Genomic DNA, 24,323 nt, shown 5'->3' on the forward strand with positions numbered 1-24,323 from the left:
CAGCCTCCCAGCCCACGGCACTAGCTGTCCAGGTCCCACTGCTCAGCCCAAACCCACTGTGTCCTTTGTCTGACAACCCACCCCTCACTGGGCACAAGAATCCTCCTCGCCCACTTACTAGACAAATAGGTGAATGAGTAATGGGTACACTTCTAGCTCTGAGCACCGCTGGCAAGGCCCTCCCAGCCAAGACCCAGCCAGCCAGGGCTGTGCTTCTGCTTCTCACTTCCACACACGGAGCTCCCAGATCACCAGGGTGATGCTGGTCAGCGCCCGGCACTGAGGGGACATTGGCACGCTGAACTCCCACTATATGCTCCCTTCACTGAATCCCTGCCTCCAGGCATGCCACGGCATGCACCATGCTAGGGGACAGCTGGCGCACTCTCAGACAGCCACGACGTGGCCATGCACAGCAAGAACCACGGTGCTTCCATGCTCCTGACCCAGCAAGCCCACGGCCAGAGACTGAGTCCAAAGAAATAACAGAGAAAAGCAAACACTCCCGCTCATACTGTGGGAAGGACTCAATGCCCAACAGGGAAATGGCTATGTGAACATGGACACCTAAGAGCCCACCCTAAAACACTACATAGCCATTCCCTACCAAAAAGTATGAGGTTCCAAGAGCCCCCGGGACACACGCACACCATGGAATCATGATAGCACTCCTGCACAGACCCTTAAAGCTTCACCCACGGTCTCCTGGGTGGCCGGCACCCTCTGGAAGTGTTCATAATTTCCCCAGCAGCAGCTCTAAAGCTGGCACCACTCAAGGCCCTGGAGATAAAAAACATGAGGCAAATACTGTCACTCCCTCGAGGGGCTGGAGGTCTAGTGACAGAGACCAGACATGGGTAAAACATGAAAATGCATCTGTTTATAGCATATGTAAAGATGGATGAAGATTAGGAGTTGGTGAGCAAACAGCTATCGTGCAGACTGTTGGGATCATGAGCAAGTTTTGGGGGGTTTTACTATTTTTGTAAAATAAATGCTACTATATAGCACTTACCAGATACCACTTAAAGCAGGGGAAGGTACATGTCTGACATGTACATGTGACTTCGGATATGATCCTGGCTGAGTGGCTTACAAAGTGGAAAGTCTTAGTCATTCCTGGCAGGACAAGAGTATATGGAGCTAGGGAACCCCTTTACTCAGCTCTGCACCAACATGGCCTAAAAGCTCTGGACATTCAACATAAAGATCTTACCCCGGAAGGGGGAAGCCCAATTCAAGCCCTGGTTCCACCATTTACTCCTTGTGTGGCCCAGGGCAAGACAGTTTCATCATCTACAACAATAGAAGTAGGAAAATACACAATTCCCTTCTGTATCATTTAAAAAAAAACACATCAGACACAAACACACCCTGGGTCACACTGCACAGTCAAGACGGCCTCAAGGTCAGGAACACACATCCCAGCACTCACACAGAGCTCAGCACATGGCTGCTGCTCAGACAAGCTAGTGTTCCCAGCAGCAAGCCCCACAGTGGAAGCAGCCAGCAGGCTTCTCAGAACAGCCTGCCAATCAGTCCAAAGGGGCTCCAGGCCTCCTGCTTCTGAGGGTGGGGCAAGGCACGTAAATCCAAACCAGCTCCCTTACAGCAGGCTCCACGCCTGAATTCCACACAAAGTGACCGTCCCCATGAAAGTTCTTCAACAGGAAAAGTCCCACACCGTATTGAAGGGCCGATCCTGTGGGGCCAGTATCCTAGCTCCAGGGGGTTCCTGGGCAAAGACTTCCCTGGGCCAAGGTGGGTGTGGGGGCTGCACAGTGCACCGGCTGGAGCACATGGCCCCTTGCTAGAGGAGTCGCTGAAAGTCTCTGGGCAGGATGTGTGCACACTGAAGCTAAGATATCGTCTGTGGTTTTGAGGCTGGTGCTTTGCCCTTTTTTTCCCCCAAAAGAGTTTCTGTGGAAACACTTCCATACTTCTAGCAAACAGGTTGTTTAATACTTTCTGTATTTCAATTCCAAAAAAACAAACGATGCCTGCATAGCAGCCATGTGGCCATCTTTATCAGCTTGTAAATCACAGGAGACTTCAAGGCTGCCAGTCTTTTCTAGGACACTGAGATGTAAGTCAGTAAAAGATGGTGAAGGATGAGCACGTCAAAGTCCAGTCTCAGGCCATACCCCTGCCAAGATCTCACTGTGTCCTGTGGCTGCCCAGACACACCATGAGGGGACAGGTGGTCTGTGGAGGGGAGCTTCTCAGCAGAGCCATGTGCCTCTTTGCCTCACGTGCAGTGGGTTGACACACACCGCTGGCTGTGCCTAGAACAAGACTTCTCTTTTAGAACAAGCATGCCAGGGCCAACAAGCATTGGCCATCACTGTAAACCCCTTGAGAGGGCACAGGTTTATCCCACAATACCGTGTTGACCAAACTGTGCTGGAACTTCTAAGAGTCTACAACAGGGCCTTGAGCGTGGAGAACACTGTCCTGCTGCTTTGCAGCCACACAGTTCTGGACTCAAACTGTGTCCGTCAATGAAATCACCACCTGCCAGCAAGAGCTTCCAGGGCCTGTTAGCTGCCTCTGAAAGGCAACAGGGAGCAATCAGCTGCTAGGAAGGTATTGAAAATCATGCTGCAGCCTCTGTAAGTGACTCAACATCATCAAGACGTAGGCTGTGTGCCGAGGAGAAAGCCCAGCCTCCGAGTGAGAATGGCTGCTACTCACCTGCCGGCAGGAAAGCATCAGCATGTGGCCAAGAGGACATATGCACATGCGGACAGGTCTGGCAAAAATGTCCACAAGTTTCCTTTCTCAAGCACATCGGCACTACTCCACACTGTCATCGGAGCTAAGCTGTGAGGCTCAGAGGGTGGCCACTGCTCCAGGCACTTTGCATGCATTTACTTTCGATCTTCACAACAACCCTGTGGAGTATGTACCCTCATCACTACCTCCATGAGGAAACCACAGTGCACAGAGAGATTAAGTGGCCAGTCCAGGGCCACAGAGCTAGGACTGGAACCAAGGCTGTCTAGCTCTACATCTGGCCCTCACCTGCTGGACACTGCTTCTCCATGTCAGCAGGCCACTCCCAAAGGTAGAGTGAGATGCAGGCAAGGGTGTGTTCCCAAGCAGGACATTCTCCCAGGAGTTCTGAAGCTCATCAGGGCAGCTCTCAGGTCTGCCTGGTATCTGTGCAGCTGGGGCCCTGGCCCTGGGGAGCTTCAAAGCTCATGTGGAGCCCAAAGCTCATCAACTGTGAGGTGCTCATGCAAGGAGGCACCCCTCACTACAGGATGAGCCATCCACCCAGCTTGGCCAGTTATTCAGGAGTTGGGGAAGTCGATGGAGACCGGGCTCTTCTCTGGAAGGAGTCTTCCCTACTTATACAAAGACATCAAGCCTGAGCGCAGACTACTACCTCCGCCCCACCCCAGGGAAAGCTGAGCCAACAAGCTGTCTACTTCAAAGCCTCATCAGTAGGGTGCCCATGTAATTCATCATCCAAACTAGACTGAAAGGGAATCCTAATAACTATGCCAGGACCTCTGGTCCCACAACTCAGCAGCACAGCTGCACCCACCCCATCCCTGCAGCCTGCAGCCTGCTTGCCCCCCTGACTGGGCCACTCCCCAACCCACGCTGCTGCTCTCTCTGGAGGCAGGTCAGGGATGCCCTACACAGCTTATCAGCCTTTAGGGGTGCAAGGCCATCAATACAAAGACCACAAAGCCACTGAGAATACCAACAATGAGACAAAGGCATGAAAGGTGGAATGAAGGGAAAGGAACTTGGCACCAGGAGCAGAGAAAAGTCTGGGAGATTTCCCCAGGACTGAGCAAAGGACAGACTTCAGAAATGGAAGTCACGGCCGGGCGCTGTGGCTCACGCCTGTAATCCTAGCTCTTGGGAGGCCGAGGCGGGCGGATTGCTCAAGGTCAGGAGTTCAAAACCAGCCTGAGCAAGAGCGAGACCCCGTCTCTACTATAAATAGAAAGAAATTAATTGGCCAACTGATATATATATATAAAAAAAAAAAATTAGCCGGGCATGGTGGCGCATGCCTGTAGTCCCAGCTACCCGGGAGGCTGAGGCAGAAGGATCACTGGAGCCCAGGACTTTGAGGTTGCTGTGAGCTAGGCTGATGCCACGGCACTCACTCTAGCCTGGGCAACAAAGCGAGACTCTGTCTCAAAAAAAAAAAAAAAAGAAATGGAAGTCAGGCCCGTGAGCCTGTGGAAAGCTGACACAGAGCCACGCCACACATGCAGGGCAATGGCAGAGCCTGAAACACAACGCGGTACAGTGCATACAGACGCAAGTGGGGTCTTCAGGCTAGACCAGCAGTTCTCAAAGTATGGGAGCCCCTGAGGCGCTTTTAGGGGTCTGTGGACCAAAACTATTCTTATAAAAATGCTAAGATGTCATCTGCCATTTCTCATTCTCTCCCAAGCACACAGGAGAGCTGTCCGGAGGCTGCAGACAAGACACGGCGACACACTGACTGCAGAGGCTGTAAACGTCCCACTGCCTTTCACTATGGCAGGTGTTAAAGAGATCTGCAAAGAGGTGAAATAATATAGCTCTTCTCAGCACATTTTTGTTTTAGAAAAGTTATTTTTCAGAATACATGTTACTATGTGAACATGAGAGGTTTCTTGTTATTTTTGAATTAATAAATATTTTTAAAGTTTTCAGTTTTAAATTCTAATACAATAAATACCAATGGACATAACCCACATAAACAGAAGCCCTCTGAGGGCCTCTGTAATCAAGAGCATAAAGGGGCCCTGAGACCAAAAAGTCTGAGAACTGCAGATCTAGCCACCCACTGCCCAAGCCCTAGCACATCCTGCCCCTTCAGCTCCTCTGCTCAGAGAGCAGCCCTGCTTGATGGGACTTCCCCAGCTCCTGTCCTGTCTTTGTGTCCTTTAGTCCATCTCCTGGTTTCCACTCAAATCCTTTCTACCCAACAGCACTGCCTTAAAAGGTGACGCTTACCCCAGACTTGACTTGTTTGCGGTGGCTCCATTACATATGGTTCATCTGGAAATGAAACAGACTTCTAGACAAAGACAGAAGGAAAACCTCCTTCTCTACAACACAAGCCTCTGACTTGGCAAGGAGGCCAGAAGAGGAGGCCAGGCTCGGTGGAGACAACACCTGCTCCCCACTGGCCCATGTAGCCCCCTCCCTGGGTCCTTGCAAAGAGATACCACAAACACAAGCACCTTGACTGTGGCACAGAAGAACTGCCCCAAGCCTCTGGAGGGGAGACAGGAAAGCAGGGGTCCCCACCAGAAATGTGCTTTCCTTACAAGTTCCTTGGAACAGCTAACCTGGGAGCCATCCCAAAGAGCAATGTGCAGGCTCGCCTGCCGGGGGCCTCAGCTCTCGACTCCACAGACTGTCCTGGGTCGTCTCTGGTGTAAGAGACGTCCTCAGGGAGGGGCCCAGAGGACACTCTAGCAGGACATAAATATTCTCTTTGGGCAGTAGGTTCATGAACATTCATTTTATTATTTAGATTTATCCTAGATCTATATTGTATCTATTTGCTACTTATATTCTTTTGTGTATATTCAATATTTTATTCTACTAAAAAATATCAATGCAAAGATCAGAGTAAATCAGTGGTCTTCAAACTGTTAAGACCCCCAAAGGGTGTGCTTCAGGGGCCACTGAGGGTGTGGGATGGGCAGGCCTTCTTCCTCTTCTTCCTGGCCTTCTGTAAGAGAACTTTCATGCATAATATATGACAACTCCATGTTTCATTTCAAGAGGCTGGATGTTCTGATGCCAAAGAAATAAAGTTTTAAAACTGGTAATACACCAGCAAACAGGCAGAGAAGGTCTTTTCCCTCTAGCTGACGGCAAGATCTTCTGGGGAAAGGTCTTTTCCCTCTAGCTGACCGCAAGATCCCGTGGGCCCTCATGCCAACAGCTCCTGGGTAAGCGTGCACTATGGAGCACACCCAAGTCTCCCTAAGCTGCCTAGCCGTCAACTCCTGTGGCCCTCAGCCCTCCTCCCCACAATATTTAACTTATCTCCTTAACTTATCTCCTATTGGGTTGCTCAGCTGATTTTCAGGCTAGACAAAAATGGAAGAAAGAAGGCATAAAACTCCAAGTGGCTAGGGCTCCCCTGCACCCAGCAGGGTACCTGTGCCACCGCCTAAGGTCCAGGCAACCCCAGTTTTCCTCACTGGACTCCTCCAATGAGGAGCAGTGGACTGGGACCCAGCAGGGTACCTGTGCCACCGCCTAAGGTCCAGGCAACCCCAGTTTTCCTCACTGGACTCCTCCAATGAGGAGCAGTGGACTGGGGGCAGCAATACGCAGGGTCCACCATCCCCCGTCTGAACCCAACAGTCCATAGTACCGACACCGAGCTCCACACACTGACTCCAAACACAGCTCACCAACAGGATGGCCGCAGGACCAGTGATTCTCTCCTGGGCCTCTACCCAAAAGAACTGAAAGTTGGTGTTCACATGAATACTCAAACACAAATGTTCACAGCATCACTATTCACAAAAGCCAAAAGGTGGAAACAACCCAAATGTCCACCACCTAAGGAATGGATAAACAAAAGGGGGCCCATCCACACAGTGGAAGACTATTCAGCCATAAAAGGAATGAAATTCTGATACATGGAACATGCTACAAGGTGGAACATTATGCTCAGTGAAAGAAGCTAGACAGAAGGTCACATATTGTGAGACTCACTTGATGAAACTTCCAGGAGAGGAACATCCACAGAGAGCGAGCAAGCAGAGTGAGAGTTGTTGGGGATTGCATGTAGGGAGTGACTGCTTAACAGTTATAGGGGTTCTTTGGGGCAATGGAAATGTTTTCAACTGAAGAGTGGTAGTGGTTGTACAACTTTGTGAATGCACTAAATGCAATGAAATTGTATACTTTAAAATGGTTAATTTTATGTTATGTAAATTTTACCTCAAAAAATCGCCAAATGCAAACCCACACACAACTCACTTCATCTTGACACTAGGAGGGCAGAACACGCTGCTGCCAGCTCTAAATTCTCCCTCCTCTCCTACCTGCTGGCCCAACACACAGGCCCTGCGAGCCCAGTCCCTGCCCAGGGCTCCTCCCCTTACTCCAGACACTGGAAGGGGTGGGGAGTGACATTTTAAAAAGGCTCTTCCCTGTAGGTCTTGACAATGGGCCACCAGATTTTTGGAACACGATGAATGCTGGAGAATGTGTGGGGAAAAACTTCTGGGGCAACAGCTTTGCAGGGAAGAGTCACGCCCTATCCCTCAAAAAGCCATCCTTCCCATTAGGAAACAAGTAGGACAGGAGAATGTGGTGGAAGGAGCAAGCCTGAGACAGGAAATCTAAACAAGCAAAGCGAATCCATCCTCCAGCCCCACCCTTCCCAGCACACACCCCCTTCCAGGAGGTCAGCCCCCCACACCCAGACATGAGGGCCTTTGGGGCCATACCCAGTGCAGACAGGGAAGGAGGCCTTGAGTCAGGTGGAAGGTTTCCCCCTGGCAATACCACTGGGGGAGCTGCCCCGGGCAAGTCCCACCACCTCTCTCCACCCTTTCCTTATCTCTCCACCTCATAAGGCTGCTGTGAATATAAATGAGTTAATAGTGGCCTGGCACAGAGCAGTTTCTGTTAGCTATGAATATCACCACCAGTGAAATAAGTAATCCTAGAGCAGGTCAACCATTCCAGCAATTTCAGTGTAAGAAAACCTCCCTCTGTACCAAAGGCCGCCACCAGCTGGCCAGGCCCCCAGGAAGAGGACTCCTAAACTCACAGAGTCTCTAGGAAGGAAGGGAGATGTGGCCACCAAGGTGACATTTGCCTGTTAGAAGAGCTCTTTCTCAGGCTCAAAAGAAGGGCTTGCTACTTGTTGAGAACAGCCCAGGTGGAGACTCCTTTCCCTGTAAGAGCCAATGACTTACAAAGGCTTGGAGGCCGGGCGCTGTGGCTCACGCCTGTAATCCTAGCTCTTGGGAGGCCGAGACGGGCGGATTGCTCAAGGTCAGGAGTTCAAAACCAGCCTGAGCAAGAGCGAGACCCCGTCTCTACTATAAACAGAAAGAAATTAATTGGCCAACTGATATATATATATAAAAAATTAGCCGGGCATAGTGGCACATGCCTGTAGTCCCAGCTACTCGGGAGGCTGAGGCAGAAGGATCACTCGAGCCCAGGAGTTTGAGGTTCTGTGAGCTAGGCTGACGCCACGGCACTCACTCTAGCCTGGACAACAAAGTGAGACTCTGTCTCAAAAAAAAAAAAAAAAGGCTTGGGAGTGAGGGGTAGACAGAGAGGCCGGAAGGACCTACCCAAGGGCAGGGCCCATTTCCCACATGCAGGAGCCATTTTGGACGGTTTACTGCTTACAAAAACCCCATTTACTGAGTGCCCACCATGTACCCCAATCTATACAAACTCAGCCCTTGCCACATATCCTGCAGATGCTGAGGGCCTGGCAAGCTTCCATTATCCTCATCAGCACCCAAAGACATGGATGTTATTATAACCCCCAGTTTTCAAATGAGGCTCATAGAAACTTAAATTCTAAGTCACTTGTTCCATCAGCATGGAAAACAGAGCCAGGATGAACCCAAGTCTGCACTCTCCACTATTCCAATTCCCTTGCCTGGGCACGGTTAAATGAAAAGTGGGACTGTGTCAGATTTCTAGGTCACAGTGCATCCCCAAGCAGGAGCCATGTGAGTGCCCTGACTCCCCTGGGGCCTCAGGTTCCTAAGCCCCAAGTGGCTCAGCCAGTACTGATTGATAGTGAGGCCCTGGGTGTGGCACAGGGGACCCAGGAGACTTGGCCCCATTCTTTGACCCAGCTGTGGATCCCAGCAGCTGCACCCCCTTCCCTTGGCCCCTATAGCAATGGGCAAGACCACAAGGAGCTAAGAAACCCATGTGGAAAGTGCACCATGGATCCTTGTAAGTCTGTTGAAACCAGTGCTTCAGAACCTACAGAGATCAAGGACACAGCTATTTCCTGATTCTGAATTCCTCTTTCAGGGGAAAAGATAGTGCTTCCTTTTCAGAGCATTGCCAAAGGTATGGTTGCTGCCTATGACAGCAGCCCAACAGGGGGACGAGGAGCACTCCAAGGCTAAGGGAGAGGTGAGCCCTGGGTAATGACCTGCCCAACACCCTGCACCGCCCATACACACACACCAACACACACAGGCCCCACCAACACCCCAGAACTAAGGAATCCAAGTTAGGGCAAGACCCTGTTCCTGATAGCAAAAGTTAACAATTATCAGAGACAGGGAGGCCAAACAGGACTTTGGAAATACTCACACTGGCCTTCCTGTGAACAAGGAAGGTTGCTGAACCTCTCTGGATCTTAGCTGCCCCATCTGCTAATTGGAGATAATTCCTCACCTGGTAAATGGGAGGCACACAGACCCTGCAAGCCCCTCCTCCCAGGGATAGGGAGCGTAAGTCCACTAAACAGCTGTGATTTACTCTGCAGTACACCAGCCTCCTTTCCACTGATCTGCCCAGAGCCACACATGTACAGTAACAAGCTTGCCAGTGGCCTTCCCAAAGAGGAGGAGGACAAGTTTGGAGCCTTGGTGAAAGCCTCATAGAGCCAAGCTCTGTATCACAGCCCATCACTAAGCAGTTCAGTGACCTTGGGCAGGCTGCTCTGAAACTCAGTGTCCCCTCCTCTGAGGGAGACATTGCTGCCACCAGTCCTGCTGGCCTTCTTAGACTGCCGGGGCCTGTGTGAGATTATAGGCTATGACCCTTGATTTAGCATGGAGGTGGGGCTCTAGAGGATTTTACAGACCCAGCCACTCAGACTCTCAATGCAAGCCAGCCCCAGTGCCAGGGCAGGCCACTATCCAGCGCAGCAGCACTGGCCAAGCTGCGCCCAAGGGTTACAGGATGGAGGGTTACAGGAGCCCAAAGGGTTACAGGATGGAGGCAAAAACCAGGCTGTGGTTTCTTATGAACTAGGATGACCCTGACTGAGAAAACCAGTGAGTGATTTGGAAGATTCCAGTTCCAGCGACAAAATGCCAGCGAGTCAATGCCCCCAAAGGAAGTGATAATGCCATGGGACCAGTGGGGTGGGGCATCTGGGGCTCCACCCAAGGGCAGCTGTGAGACTGCCTCAGCTGCTAAAACTGGAAGAAGCCCAAAATCTGGGGCAGAGTTTTCAAACCCGCCCCACGTGGTCCCTGAGAGGGCCCAAGTCCTCTCGGGTCTGACACACCCCCCACACCCCCCACCCCGCACCCCGTGGAAGGCCAAGCTCCAGGCTGCATCACCTGTATCACCCAGAGGTGGCTGCTTTTCCTATGTCGTGCATCACATTTCTGTAGGAGACTCTTTTGAGTAAAAGGCTCCAGATTTAATGAAAGCTTGATAACCACCGGCCTGGTCCAACAGTGTCATTCACAGGAGAAAGGGTAGCTTTGGGGACAAGTTTCCCAGGACAAAAGAAGAGCCTATTTTCTTAGGTCAAATGCTCCCAGGCAGCGTCCAGTGCTCCTCCATGTCAGGCAGTAGGATGTTGCTTCCTCTGCCTGGATGCGGTGCTCTTTCCCCTCTTTCAAGACTAAATGGCAGCTTGGGAACAATTTAAAGAAACATTCCAAGTCAAATTTCTTTATTTCAGCTAAACAGCATCAGGGTCCTAGTAACCATGAGACAACCCAAACGAAGACAACTGTGCCCAGCGTGCTTCCTGGAACATCAACCACCATACGGGACTCAGGAACGCCACCGTTCCATCAGCACACCACTCCCTCCTGCAAACAGAAGGCAGGCAGCCGCTTGTCATGTAGGAGACAAAGGCGTGGAGAACATGAAGAGAGCAGAGGCCTTGGACTGCAGTCCTTCCTAGTGGCAAGGGAAACAGAACTCAGAGGAAAAGGATAGAACCCAAGGAAAAAAGCTAAGACGCTTCATAAGAACCCAGTCCTGTGCCCACAATGTGCCTGTCCCAGGCTCTTACCAGCCCCCACAGGACAGGCCCGTGGCCCCTGCCAGCACCTTCTTCCCTTCTGCCCCTAAACTCTGCCCCTGGACAGAGGGCAGGGCTCAGAGCCCCGAAAAAGGTTTCTTTCAAACACACCAAAATGAGTTGCCGAAGATGTGATATTCAAAGAAAGACTCTCCAGAAGTTGGCAAAAAGACACCAAGGCCAAGGAGTGGGGACACCAACAGGAGAAACAAGTTGGAGAGGGCCAGCCGGTGCTTCCCCAGGGCTGCTCCAGGAGTGCAGGCAATGGCCCAGTGGGCTACAGAGCACTGCGAAGCTAGGAAAGGCTGGTCTGAGCCAAATGTGCCCTAAGAATGGAACTTCTTTACATGGTGAAATGATAGTATTTGGGACAGGGGTCCTCAAACTACAGCCCATGGGCCATATGTGGCCCGCCTAGGACATTTATCTGGCCCGCCGGGTGTTTTTGCCACCAGGCATGTCCTGCTTATGTGTGGAATGTGCACCGCACTCTCCAACGGTCTGAGGGACAGTGAACTGGCCCCTTGTTTAAAAAGTTTGAGGACCTCTGATTTGGGATATCACCTTAAACATAATATAATTAAAATTAGTTTCACCTGTTTCCTTTTACTTTTTAATGTGGCCACTGGAAAATTTAAAATTAGGGCTGGGCATGGTGCCTCATGCCTGTAAAACCAGCATTTGGGGAGGGCAAGACAGGAAGATCACTTCAGGCCAGGAGTTCAAGACCAACCTGGGCAACATAGTGAGACCCTATCTCTTAAAAAAAAAAAAAATTTTTTTTTTTGTTTAATTAGCCAGGCATAGTGGCATGCACCTATAGCCCCAGATACTCGGGAGACTGAGGCAAAAGAACTGCTTGAGCCCAGGAGTTTTAGGCTGCAGTGAGCTGAGATCATACTACTATACTCAAGCCTGGACAACACAGCAAGACCTGTATCTAAAAAAAAAAAAAAAAAAAAAAAAAGATAATGCAAAATTATGTATGCGGTGTCCATTATAGTTCTATATACTTCTATAGGACTACAAAACAGGGCTGGTCTAAACCCAGAGGTTGTGGAACTCTTTGGTATAGGCTAAAAAAAAAAAAAATAAAATAAAATAAAATAAAATAAAATAAAATAAACCCAGAGGTTGGCACATTCTCCCCATATACCAAATCTGCTTTTTTAAAACCCAAAAACCAAGAATGGTTTTCACATTTTTAAATGGTTATAGCCTACGTAAACTCAATTTTGCCTGTTGGCCTGCAAAATCTAAAATATTTACTATATAGCCCTTTATTTCTTTTTTTTATTTAGCAAGCTCAGATATTCTTTTAATATCTAGCCCTTTGAAAAATGTATGCCAATCCCTGGTATAGACTCTAAAAGCAATCAGATATCCACTCCAGGTGACATAAGGAGTAGAAAACAGGTCTAGGGGTAGGGTGGATGTGTTTGTGTGTGTGTGTGTGTGTGCATTTATTGTACAGATGGTCCCTGACTTGTTTTTTTCAACTTAACAATGGGTTTGTGAAGGTATTAAATGCATTTCCAACTCACAGTATTTCTGACTTATAAAGGGTTTATTCAGATGTAGCCCCATCATAAGTTGAGGAGTATCTCTCTGTACATTCATTTTTTTTTTGAGGTAAAATTCACAGAACATAAAATTATGTTATTCTGAAGTGAACAATTCAGTGTTATTTAGTGCATTTTATAATGTTGTACAACCAGCACCTCCATCTAGTTCCAAGGTATTTCATTTACCTCCAAAATAGAACCCCAATCCCATTAGCAGTCAGTCCTCATCACCTGCCCTTCCCTCAGCCTCTGGCAACAACCACGCTGCCTTGTATTTCCACAGATTTACATACCCTGGACATTTCATACAAATGTCACATACAATATGTGACATGTAACCATTTGTGTATGATTCTTTCACTCGGCATAATGTTTTCTAGGTTCATCCCTGTTGTGACATGTCTCAGCACTTCATTCCTTTATAAACTGATATTCCATTGTACAGACACACCACATTTGTTTATCTACTCGTTATGTGGTAGACACTTGGATTGTTGCCACTTTTCGGCTACTGTGAACAATGCTTTATGAACATTCGCATACAAGTATTTGTTTAAACATACCTGTTTTCAATTCTTTTGGGCATATACCTAAGAGTAGAATTGATGGCTCATATGGTAGTTCTATGCTTAATTTTTGAGGAAACACCAAAATGTTTCCCACAGCAGCTACACCATTTCATTCCTACCAGCAACACACAAGGGTTACAGTTTCATATCCTCGCCAATGCTTGTTATATTCTATTTTGGTTTTTTTGTTTTTTTTAATTCTAGCCATCCTAGTGGTTACGATGTGATATCTCATTGTAGTTTTGATTTGGATTCCCTGATGACTAATGATGTTGAGCATCTTTTCATGTGTTTTTGGCCCTTTTTAATGGGATCTATGTGTCTAAGATTTTTGACGTATCTCCTGCCAAACAATACACCAACCCAAGATTTACAAATCTTCTAAAAAGGTTGGGCATGTAATCTTCCCATTCCTTCTGAGATAAACATTAAGTCAAATAAGGAAGTTCTGTGCCCTGGAACTTATAAGAATGTCACAGGAACAAAGGGAAACCTGAAGAAATACCTCACTGAGAGCCCCCGCCCCCAAGTCTGGGATTCCTATCCTGAGGCCCCCACAGCCTTGGCAGTGGGGTATGGGCATAGCTAGGGCAGAATCAGACCAGCAGGACTGAGAGCCCTGGGAGAGATCAAGACCAGCCTAATTTCCAGAAGAAGGAAAATGACCCAACCAATGTCCCAATAACCCAACAACAAAACAAGCATAGATAGAGCACTAGAACGATACCTGAATGCAACAGCTCCTTCCACAGAGAGGCACCGCCTAACGCTGCACACTCAGCAGAAGAATGAGACATCACTACCAGGTCCACACTCACCAGGAACCCTGCAACCCCCCCCCCCCACACACACACACACATAGAGGCTAGAAGAGGATGTGGAGGTCAAGCACCCTGTACTCCACACCTGTTTCTCCCACTAGCCTCCCTGATGCAACTCCTGGCCTCCGCACCAGCTCCCTTGCTGCCTGCCCACTGCACAGGGCCTCCCTCTGCCTGTTCTTCTTTTCTCTCTCCACAGCCTCCCAAACAACTGCACTTACTCCCATGACTTCAGCAACCACCTCCACACCTTGACTCCAGAATGCCTACCTGACCTCACCAACCCCTTGCCCCAGCTCTAACCACCTCCTCCTACTGCCTAAGTGGGTGACCCCACTTCCACCAGGTCAAAACTGCCACATGAAAAAGAAAAACCACCATACATAGAATTAAAAGTGGGGGAAAAAATACCTGCAACATATGACAGACATCAGATTAATATCTAAAGCAGGGTTGGCAAACTATGGTTCCAAGATCAAATCACATCAGCTGCCGGTTTTTGTAAATAAAGTTTTATTGGAACACAGCCATATCCATTAGTCTATGTATTGCCTACAGCTGCTTTGGAGCTAAGGTAGCAAAGTTGCACCATTATCACAGAGACCATAAGGCCCACAACAACTAAAATATTTACTATCTAGCCTTTTACAAAAAAAGTTTGTAGATACCTGACCTAAAGCATATACAGAAATATGTGTATCCTACAAACCAGTGGGAGAAAAAGCTATCCCAACAGAAAAATGGGCAAAATAATATGAACAGGCAATCCACGAAAGAAACGAAATTACTCAAGTATTATAAAACGAGGGCCAGGTAGGCACAGGTGGCTCACACCTGTAATCCTAGGACTCAAGGAGGCCGAGGTGGGAAGACTGCTTGAGCTCAAGAGTTCGAGACCAGCCTTAGCAAGAGCGAGACTCCTTCCTTACCAAAAAGAAGTTAAAAACCCAGCCAGGCGATGCTGAGAGTGCCTGTAGTCCCAGCTATTCAGGAGGCTGAAGCAGAAAGATCACTTAAGCCCAGGAGTTGGAGGTTGCAGAAAGCTACAATGATGCCACTGCACTCTACCCAGGGAGACAGAGTGAGACTCTGTCTCAACAAAAACAAGGCAACTGAACACCCCCTCCTCACAACCCCTCATGCCTTCATATTAAAAATAAATAATTTTTTTTAAAAAGTATTATAAAAAGAGGCTTATCCTCACTGGTAATTAGGGAAATTATTAAAGAATTAAATCATTTGATAATATCCAGTGCTGAAAATGTTACGACACAGCCTTTTTTGGAAGGCCATTTGGTGATATCTGTTAAAAAAAAAAAAAAAAAATTTAATGAGCTTAATGTCAACCCAACCATTCTATTATTAGGTATCTGCCCTCAGAGAAATACTTCCAAGCCTGTATGCACGCACACACACACTCAAAAGCATTTATAAAGCTATTTGCTGAAGCACTGACAACAATCCATAAATAACCTCAATGTTCATCAATAAAGGAATGGGTTAAACTATGGTATATCCCTAGAAGTCCAATATGCAAAATGATTTGGGTATACTTACAGTAACACCATGAAAAGAGCTCTAACACATATTGTTAAGCAGAAAAAATACACTGCAGAGCAAATATATGCACACAGTTTGTATTAAAGAAGGTGTAATTATATATCTGAGTCCATATGTCTAAGACAAATGCACAGGACTGAAGGATAAATGCACTCCTGGCACTGGAGGGTGGGTGACAAGTAATAAGGGATAGTCACTTATTACTTATCCCAGATCATGCTGAGCTCCCACGGTGAGGAAGAAATAAGAACTCCTCTGCTCTAAGCAAGCAGACTCAAGAACCTTCTGCAACATGACCACCCCTGACATTACCGTCCTCATCACGTGCTCATGCAGTGGCCACTGCAGACCCTGAATAGGAGTAGGGGAAAGAAGGGTGGCTTATGAATCCTGGCTCTGTCCCTGAACTGGACGACAAGTCATTTCCCTTCTCTGGGTTTTAGTCTTCTCACCGTTAAAAGGAAGTGGTTACATTAGCCAATCTCCAAGTCTCCTTCCAGGTCTGATGCCACAAAACAGTCCCTGGAAGAGGTTTTTGTACTTCTCTAGGGGAAAAACAAACAAAACCCACAGCTGAGGAAATAAAGCTCAAACCAGAAGGCTCAGAGAAATGACTGCTTCTGGGAAGATGACATCCCAAGAGCAAAAGCTGGTAGAAGCTGTTCACGCTCACTGCCTCCTCCACCCCCTCAGTGTCCTTGCCTATGAAAGAGGGGGTGGTCCCAATGATTGCTGATGGATCTTCCAACTCTGATGGTCTAAAATAAGCTCAGGGCCGGGAGGGGCAGCAGGAAGCAGGGGCTTGAGGGAGACCAATGAGAACCAACTGAGGTTTTCTAATGGAGCCCTAAGGATGGGGGGGGGGGGGCGGATGCAGAGAGCAGCAGAGAAGGCTGTTGGCAACAGCCCCAAATCTCTCTCCTCTTTTTTCAAAAGCAGTTTCTTCCTGAAAGATCCCAGGAGGTAGAAGGCTAGGCTAACCTCTCCCGGCACAAATAACCCCACTTATTATTTCAGAAACTACCATTCCAATTGTGCCCCAGTCTCAGGCCTGTTTCAAAACCCACAATTCAACTTTGAATACAGTGAAAGAGTACAGTATTTTAAGTTTGCCTGCCCGCTTGAATCCAATTAATAATCAACAGATCTTTTTTTAAAAAAAAATCTTAACAGATTCTACTCAAACAGACAGATTCCATTCCAGTTTATCTAAGCTGAAGGATCAGAGAACAGCTCCTGTGAGGTGTAAATTTACCGAAATAGGCAGTTGCATAGAATACCCAGGAAACTTAAAAACCTCTTTCAGAACAACCTTTGCCTTTTCTGTGGGCAGTTTTCTGGTTTTTGTTTGTGAAATTGTGAGAGAAAAAAAGCTTAATAAAATATCATTTATTTCTTTTCGCAATAACCAAGTGAAGGAGGTAAGCCAAGGATCACTAGTTTCAACTTACAGATAAGGAAGTTAAAATATATAGAGGTGCCGGGAGGGGTGGCTCACACCTGTAATCCTAGCACTCTGGGAGACCAAGGCGGGTGGATGGATAGCTCAAGGTCAGGAGTTTGAAACCAGCCTGAGCAAGAGCAAGACACCATCTCTACTAAAAATAGAAACAAATTAATTGGCCAACTAAAATATACAGAAAAACTTAGCCGGGCATGGTGGCGCATGCCTGTAGTCCCAGCTACTCGGGAGGCTGAGGCAGGAGGATCACTTGAGCCCAGGAGTTTGAGGTTGCTATGAGCTAGGCTGACGCCATGGCACTCTAGTCCGGGCAACAGAGTGAGACTCTGTGTCAAAATAAATAAATTAATTAAAATAAAATAAAAGGTAAAGGGACTTGCTCAAGGTCACACAGCTAAAAGTGACAGACAAGACTAGAAGCAAAGTCTTCTGATTCATCCTCACCACATAAATTGTTTCCCAGAAAAAAGCATCCAGACAGGAAGAGGGAAGCAAGTTCTTCTCCCTTAAATTCTACCCCCTGTATTACAGAACACCTTCCAAGGAATCTGAGTTCTGCTCTTCCCAAGCTCATCTGTCTCTAAGGCCCTTGGTAACCTAACAATCCATGACTTTGCAGCCTTTAGTATTTGGTCTAGCTTTTTGGTTTTCGATGAAGTCTCTCCTAGTGGTTGGAAACCTGACCTCAGAAAAAGTCACCGAGTTCCAGGCCATAACCCCTGCCCTACCACCCTACTCTGTGGTCTGCCTTGTAAACAAGTCAAACCCTGCGTGCATTTAAGTGGCATTAAAAACAACCAGGCCAGTTCACTTCAAAGAAATGTTTTCCATCTAAGGGGTTCTTCTGTAAAAGGCGTGGCTACATCTAGGTCACACAGGACTGGAATGTGAGGGCAGCTCCCCTGGCCTCATCCAGGAGGTTAAAAGAACCTCTGAAGAGGATGGAGATGGGGAAGGGGGAGCCAAGGAGGGTGCATCCCAAAGAGCTACATCCCAAAGAGCTACAAACAAGGCTTAGAATCCTGGAACACTAGAAGCTCTGAGGGCAAGCAGTGCAAGGGTTCCCAAAGGCCAGTGTGGACTACCCCTCTTGGGGACCTTTTAACAGCACAAATTCCCCATCTCCTAAATCACTCTAGGGTGGGTCCCTGGGACTCTGATTTTAATGACTAGGGCTCTGATGCAGGTTTGGGAGCTACTAAACTAGTCTAAAGCCTTCATCTGACAGATAAGACTGGAAGGAGGCCCACAGGTCTCACTCCTCCACCAAGGAGCAGAGAACTCGGAGAGCAGGGTCGGGAGAGCAGTCCCTAGCTCTCTCCTCAACCAAAGCCTTTCTTTTCAGCTTAAGTTCACGAGCAAGACCCTCCTCCCCAGACTTGGAGACCCTTCACCTCTTCCAGTCCCTGAGTGGCAACGGTTTAGAAACAGAGCAGGCTGGGTCCACCAGACGGAAGCCCGTAGTCCACACAGACAATTCCCCTCCCTAGGGCCACTCTGGACGGACAAGTCGAAGTCTCGTCCCAAAACAGACTCTGAGGGGGTCCTGCCAAGCAGCAAGCAATCCCTAAGCGCTCTGTTCCTACTAAGAGAAACCAGGCATTTTTTAGTCACCCAAAAAGCATGAATCACACGGCAGGGCTATGGGAACGGGAAAGGATGTTATTTTTCGGCATACTTGAGGATTTCCCCTTTGTCCCGGCTCTATCAATACACTTCCTGTCCCCCATCCCGAACCCTCCCCCAGGACTCAAGCACGGTTCTCTGCTCCGCGTCAGTTTCCCCGTAGCCTCCGGCGGCGCGCCCGCCCGCCCGCCGCCCGCTCACCTGCGTCAGGTCCTCGTCGTTGAGCAGATGCGACTCGCGGGGCTTGAAGCAGTTCTGACACTTGCTCTTGTTGAAGATGTTGGCCTGGAATTTCCTGCACGGGTTCTCCTTGGCCGCCGACATGGTCGGCGCGGCGGCGGCGGCGCTCCGGGCGGGCTCGGGTTCAGCGCGGCCGCCGCCACATCCCCCGTCGGCCCCGCCGCAGGCCCGGCCCGCTCCGCCAGCGGCGGCTCGCTGCACGCGCCGAGGCTCCTGCGCCGCCCGGGCCTCACAGCGCGCGCGACGCCCCGCGCCCGCCCGCACCGCCGCCGCCAGGCCGCCGCGTGCCCATGGACGCGGCCTCGGGCCCGCTGCCTCCGCTGCGGCCCGCCTCCCAGGCGCCGGTCGCCGCCAGCCGGGCCGGTCCGCGCCGCCGCCGCTGCTCTCGGCGACCGGCGACCCCAGCAAATCCGAGCGCGGCCCTTCGCGCACTCGGGGCGGGGCGCGCGCGCGGGCCGGGGAGGCGCGGGGCGGCGCGGGGCGGGGCCGCGCCCGACGCGATCGGCGGCCCCGCCGACCAATGGCGGCGAAGCGCTCCGGCTAACAAAGAAACCCCTGGGCCAATGGTGGTGGTGGGCGGGACCAAGTCCGGCCGGCGCAAGGTAACGTGTGGCGACGGAGGAGGTGGGGCGCACGCTGGGCGTTCAGGTTTGGTGGACTGGCGCCGCGGCCCGCCCGCCTGACAGCTGAGGGGCCCGGGCGGGGCCCACCTCGGCGGGGCCCACCTCTGCGGTCCCTTCGCTTCCAGGGTCGCAGTCCCGCGCCCGCGCGGCACACGGCGGCCCGGCTCGCGACCGATTCGGTTAGCGCCGGCTGCGCGCCAGGCCCCGTCGTAGGAGCCGCGGTTGGCGTTCTCGCCGGGGCTAGACTCCGCTCCCAGTGCTCCGTATGCATTAGCTCCTAGAAGTTCCACGGCCTCTCCAGTACGGTCCCCGTCTACACAGGAGGAGGCTGAGGCGCAGGGAGGTGAGGTAATAGGAGGGAGTGCCCCGCGGGATGACTGAGAGACGATGTCCGCGGCCATGAAGAGCGGTCAGTTCTGTTGCGGAGAGTAGTGACGGTCGACTCTCCGCCAGGGACTGAGCAAGGCATTCTTTCCTCCATTCTGTGCTTGAGGGAACGAGGGCTCAGACACTGGAGCGATTTGTGCAGGGTCCCTTCGCTAGGACGGGCTGAGCTGTCACTGCAGTTCCCTGCCGTCCAGATCCTGACCAGAGACAAGCTGGAGAAGGCCGTCGAAGGCCCAGGCGGCGCAGAGCGGGGGAAGGCCTTCTTTAGGAAAATGGGGACGGCGTTATGGAGGAGGGGAAACGTAAGCGCACTGTGGGAGGTTGGGTGAGGCTGGAGGTGGAGGAGGGAGAAGAAGCCAGAGGGATTCCGAGAGGGCCTGATCCCAGATCACCAGGCCTTGGATTCCAAGCCCAGGTGTGTAAATGTCATCTGGCTGGCAGTCGGGAGTCATGGAGAGTTTTGTTTTGTTTTGTTTTTTGTCTTTGAAACAGAGTCTTGCTCTGTTGCCCAGGCTAGAGTGAGTGCTGTGGCGTCAGCCTAGCTCACAGCAACCTCAAACTCCTGGGCTCAAGCGATCCTCCTGCCTCAGCCTCCCGAGTAGCTGGGACTACAGGCATGCGCCACCATGCCCGACTACGTTTTTCTATATAGTTTTAGTTGGCCAATTAATTTCTTTCTATTTTTAGTAGAGACGGGGTCTCGCTCTTGCTCAGGCTGGTTTCAAACTCCTGATCTTGAGTGATCCACCCGCCTTGGTCTCCCAGAGTGCTAGGATTACAGGCATGAGCCACCTCCCGGCCCATGGAGAATTTTTAAACAGGAGTGAGCTAACTCTGCCTTCACAAGGGAGGTGACATTGAAGCATGTGGTAGCAGCAGGGACAGCAGCTGTTGCTTAAGGAATACGGAGGTTTTAGGAGGAGTAGCAAATGGTCCCAGAGCTGTGTACTTTTCCACTGATCAACTGGTGAATAACCCAAGGAGGTAGATTTCAAGTTGGTGTAAAAAAATGCTTTCCTCCACAGGGAGCTGTAGGAAGGCAGATCAAAGTCCACAGCAGCCTAAGGGGGAAACCCAGCTCCACCCTGGGTAGCTCTGCGTCCTTGGGCATGTCACTTAACCTGCCTAGTGCCTCAGTGAACTCATCTACAAAATTGACATGATTGTACCATTGTTTTGAGTATTAAATGATATAATGCTTGTAAAATATTTAGCATAATGTGGCTAATGTTACTTAGTGAATCTAGCAAAGGGTGTTTGTTGTACTATTCTTGCAACTTTTCTGTTGCTTTAAATTTTTGCAAAATAAAAGGTAAGGGTTGGGGGAGGGCTGGCAATTCTTGCCTGAACAGAATACTCAGAAACTGATGCCAGTGGTGGCCTCTAGGGAGGGGCTGGGTGGTTGAGAGAGGACCTACTTTGAATTTCCCCTTTTGCTCCTTTTCAATTTGGTATTGTGCACATGCACAACTTGTTTTAAAATAAAAATTTTTTGAAGTCCTACCCATGCCTCAAGGCCACCTCCCTTAAAAGAAATGTTTGGCTGCATTCCAGTGTGGTTGAGGTAAAAAGAAGATAAGACAAGTATAAATAAATTATAAAATAAGCAATAAAATAAAATTTAAATAAAAAATGCTTGGCATGTTCTGTTCAGGTCAGTAGACACACCAGCACCTACCGTGGACGGGTGGGGTCCAGGTCCACAGCTGGGGTGTAAAAAGGAGTCTGATTCAGCTCTTCAGAGGCTGCTGGCCCGGCAGACGCTCACACTCAAGCCAGCCGAGACAGACAGAAACAGGAGGCAAACAGCTAGTTCCATCTGGGATGTGGGGGGCCCACATGAGCAGCATGCAGGCCTGTGGGCAGCTTCAGGGAAGGCTCCAAGAGAAGGCAGTGGCTGGATGACCAGCCAGAGAAGGTGGAGAGAAGGTTGCTCCACATAGGAGCACAAGAAGAGACTCTCAGGCCTTGGAACCAGAGGGTGTGTCAATGAACAGAAGCATTTTGATATTACTGAGTAGTGCAGAGAAGCGGGAGGAATGAGCCATGCAAGGGATTGGGAAGATATGGGTGCGAGCTCAACCTCTTCAGGGAGACAGGTGTGGTTGTTGTTAATGTTATTTCATCTCCATTTTACAGAAGACACACACGAGGCTCAGGATACAGCAGGAACTTGCTTATGGTCACAATTATGAACCCTGTAAGTGAAGATTCGACCCACAGAGGCCAGCACCAGAACTGCCTAGGAAATGGGGACTCATCAATTTTGAGGTTTTTAGATCAAGCACATACATAGGGGCTATTGATGAGGAGAATGAATCAGACACAGAAGACTGGAAACGTGATCAATCAGGAAACTATTATGAAAGTCCACAGAGCAGAGAAGGTAGCAGCCTGAGCTAGGGCAGGGTCGGTGGGAGATGAGGAGAATGAATTTGGAAAATGTTTAGGTGGTGGAATACCACCTAAAGGTGGGTTTAACCATTTATTGTGCTGCTCTCCAAAGCCCTGAAGGCAGGCCTGGGTCTTGGTTGCTACGCCATCTCCCATGCCTGGCTCAGTACCTAGCATAGAGTAGATGCTCAAGAACACTTGACAAATGAATGGGTGAAAACAGAACCTTCCACGTTGTATTGTGATATCCCCTTCACCAGATTACAAAATCCACACAGACAGGTCTTATTGCCTTGGGGTCCCTTTCCAAGAGCCTAAAACAGCACTTTACATGAGGTTCAATCCTCCATGTAAACATTTGTTGGACTGTACACTTAAGTTTTGTTCACCGTTACTGTGTACGTCTCAATGTACGATGTACATCTCAAATAGACATATAAATAAGCAAGCAAGGAAAGCCTATCAAGTGGGCCTATCAGGTGCAGATAAGTCCTGCTCTGTGGCCCTGGTTGCCACCCTGGGAAGCCTTCCCTGCATCCTGTGAAGGAGCAGAGTTTACAGACACCCAGCAGCAAACACTGTTTTGATCTCCTCACTATGGATTAGTCTTGTCCGCCCTTGAACTTTATATAGGTGGAATCAGCACTCTGTGTCTGGCTCTTCTCACTCATCAGCAAGCCTATGAAATCCAGCCATCCACACTGACACTGCGCGTATGAGTACTTCATTCCGTTTCACTGCTGCCTGTGGTCCCTTGTGTGTATGTACTGCAACTTGTCTATCCATTTTCCTGTGAGTGGCCATTATGAATAAAGCTGGTACTAACATCTTCGCGTGTGTCATGTGGTGGATGTACTTATGTCTATTGGGAATACCCAAGAGGGGCATTGCTGAGTTTTTGGTAAGTGAATATTTAACTTGATAAGAAACTGCCAAACACTTCCCCACACCTGAGGGCTGGGATCTCCTGTCTCCATTTCTCTGCTAATGACTGATAATAGGGTTCATCTGGAGGAATGTGTTAATGCTACAGATTATCAGGGCCCTCCCATGGAATCAGTCTATCTGTTAGAGTGCAGGAATCTGTTTTTTAAATAAGTGTGCTAGGCAAACTTTGAAAACAATGGATGGAGCCATCATTCTCAAATCCTGGGGTCCCCATTCCCAAGTATTCTGATTTGATTGGGATCTGTGAAAGCGCCTCAGGGAATTCTAATATCCACGCTGTGGGGCAAACCACTGCATAAGGGAGGGTGGAAAAGAAGGGCTTCAAGGTCCAGTAGACCTGGGGTAATCCTAGTAATGATCACATCCCAGGTGGCTATTGGTGCAGAAAACCATCCCCACCCCTACCAAAAGTAGTGTAAGCATCATTAATTGTGTCTACTGATTCTGTGGGTGGATTGGGCTCTGCTGAGCAGTTCCACTGGTCTTACTTGTGGGTGGTTCGTGCAAATGCATCTGGATGGTAGCTGGGGTGGGGTCGTCTGGAGGCTGGACTGAGACTGGGTCAGCTGGGCCCCTTGACCTCTCCTCGAAGTTTCAGAGCCTCTCCTTTCCCTGTGGCCTCCCCTTCTGTTGCACATGAGGTCTCATACGTAGCATCTCAGGGTTTCCCAAAGTGTTCCAAAGGAACACTTCCAGAGGAAGCAGAAGCTACCCATCCTCTTAAAGGCTAGGCGTGGCACTCTACCGCATTCCATTAGCACAAGGCATGGGCTGTCCCAGACTCCAGGTGGGAGGGATGCCACAGGGGTGTGAATCCCAGGAGACAAGGGTCACTGTGGCCATCTCCCATAAATAGTAGCCACTTCATAGGATTATGATGAGGACTAAAGAAATTAGTATATGTGGCGTGTTTAAGATAGTCTCAAAAGCATAGTAAGTGCTGAGTAACTGTCACCATTTATTATTATGCCTCTAATCCCTATGCCAAGGGTTGGCAAATTTTTTCTGTAAAGGGCCAGATAGTAAATATTTTAGTCTTTTCAAGCCATGTGGTCTCTGTGACAGCAACTTAGCTCTGCCATTGTCACCTGGTAGCATTCATAGATAATACATAAATGAACGAGTATGGCTATGTTCCAATAAAACGTAATTTACAATA

At 49.4% G+C, this 24,323-nt stretch overlaps 1 protein-coding gene and 1 long non-coding RNA gene across 10 annotated transcripts in view; one reads left to right on the forward strand and one right to left on the reverse strand.

Annotated features, from left to right (window-relative positions):
- The window catches only part of MPRIP (myosin phosphatase Rho interacting protein), a 137,299-nt gene extending 118,158 nt beyond the window's left edge, over nucleotides 1-19,141 (reverse strand). For 2 of the 8 annotated variants that reach the window (XM_012737944.3, XM_075993992.1), the window contains exon 1: nucleotides 18,774-19,131. In XM_012737944.3, the coding sequence (XP_012593398.1) occupies nucleotides 18,774-18,896 (123 nt within the window). In that variant the 5' untranslated portion in view covers nucleotides 18,897-19,131. Of the gene's footprint in view, nucleotides 1-18,773 lie in introns of all 8 variants that reach the window. The other 6 variants (XM_012737937.3, XM_075993993.1, XM_012737945.3 and 3 more) reach the window with 6 other exon arrangements.
- Nucleotides 19,142-19,312: 171 nt separating this feature from the next.
- On the forward strand, nucleotides 19,313-23,047 carry LOC105856331 (uncharacterized). 2 transcript variants are annotated; one of them, XR_012912989.1, is made up of 2 exons: nucleotides 19,313-20,124; nucleotides 21,962-23,047. It is a non-coding gene; the product is annotated as an uncharacterized LOC105856331 (long non-coding RNA). The 2 variants fall into 2 exon arrangements; XR_001147081.3 differs by having other exon boundaries at nucleotides 19,313-19,778.
- Nucleotides 23,048-24,323: the final 1,276 nt, after the last annotated feature.

Source organism: Microcebus murinus, chromosome 18 (assembly GCF_040939455.1).
Source record: "Microcebus murinus isolate Inina chromosome 18, M.murinus_Inina_mat1.0, whole genome shotgun sequence".
Taxonomy (NCBI): Eukaryota; Metazoa; Chordata; class Mammalia; order Primates; family Cheirogaleidae; genus Microcebus; species Microcebus murinus.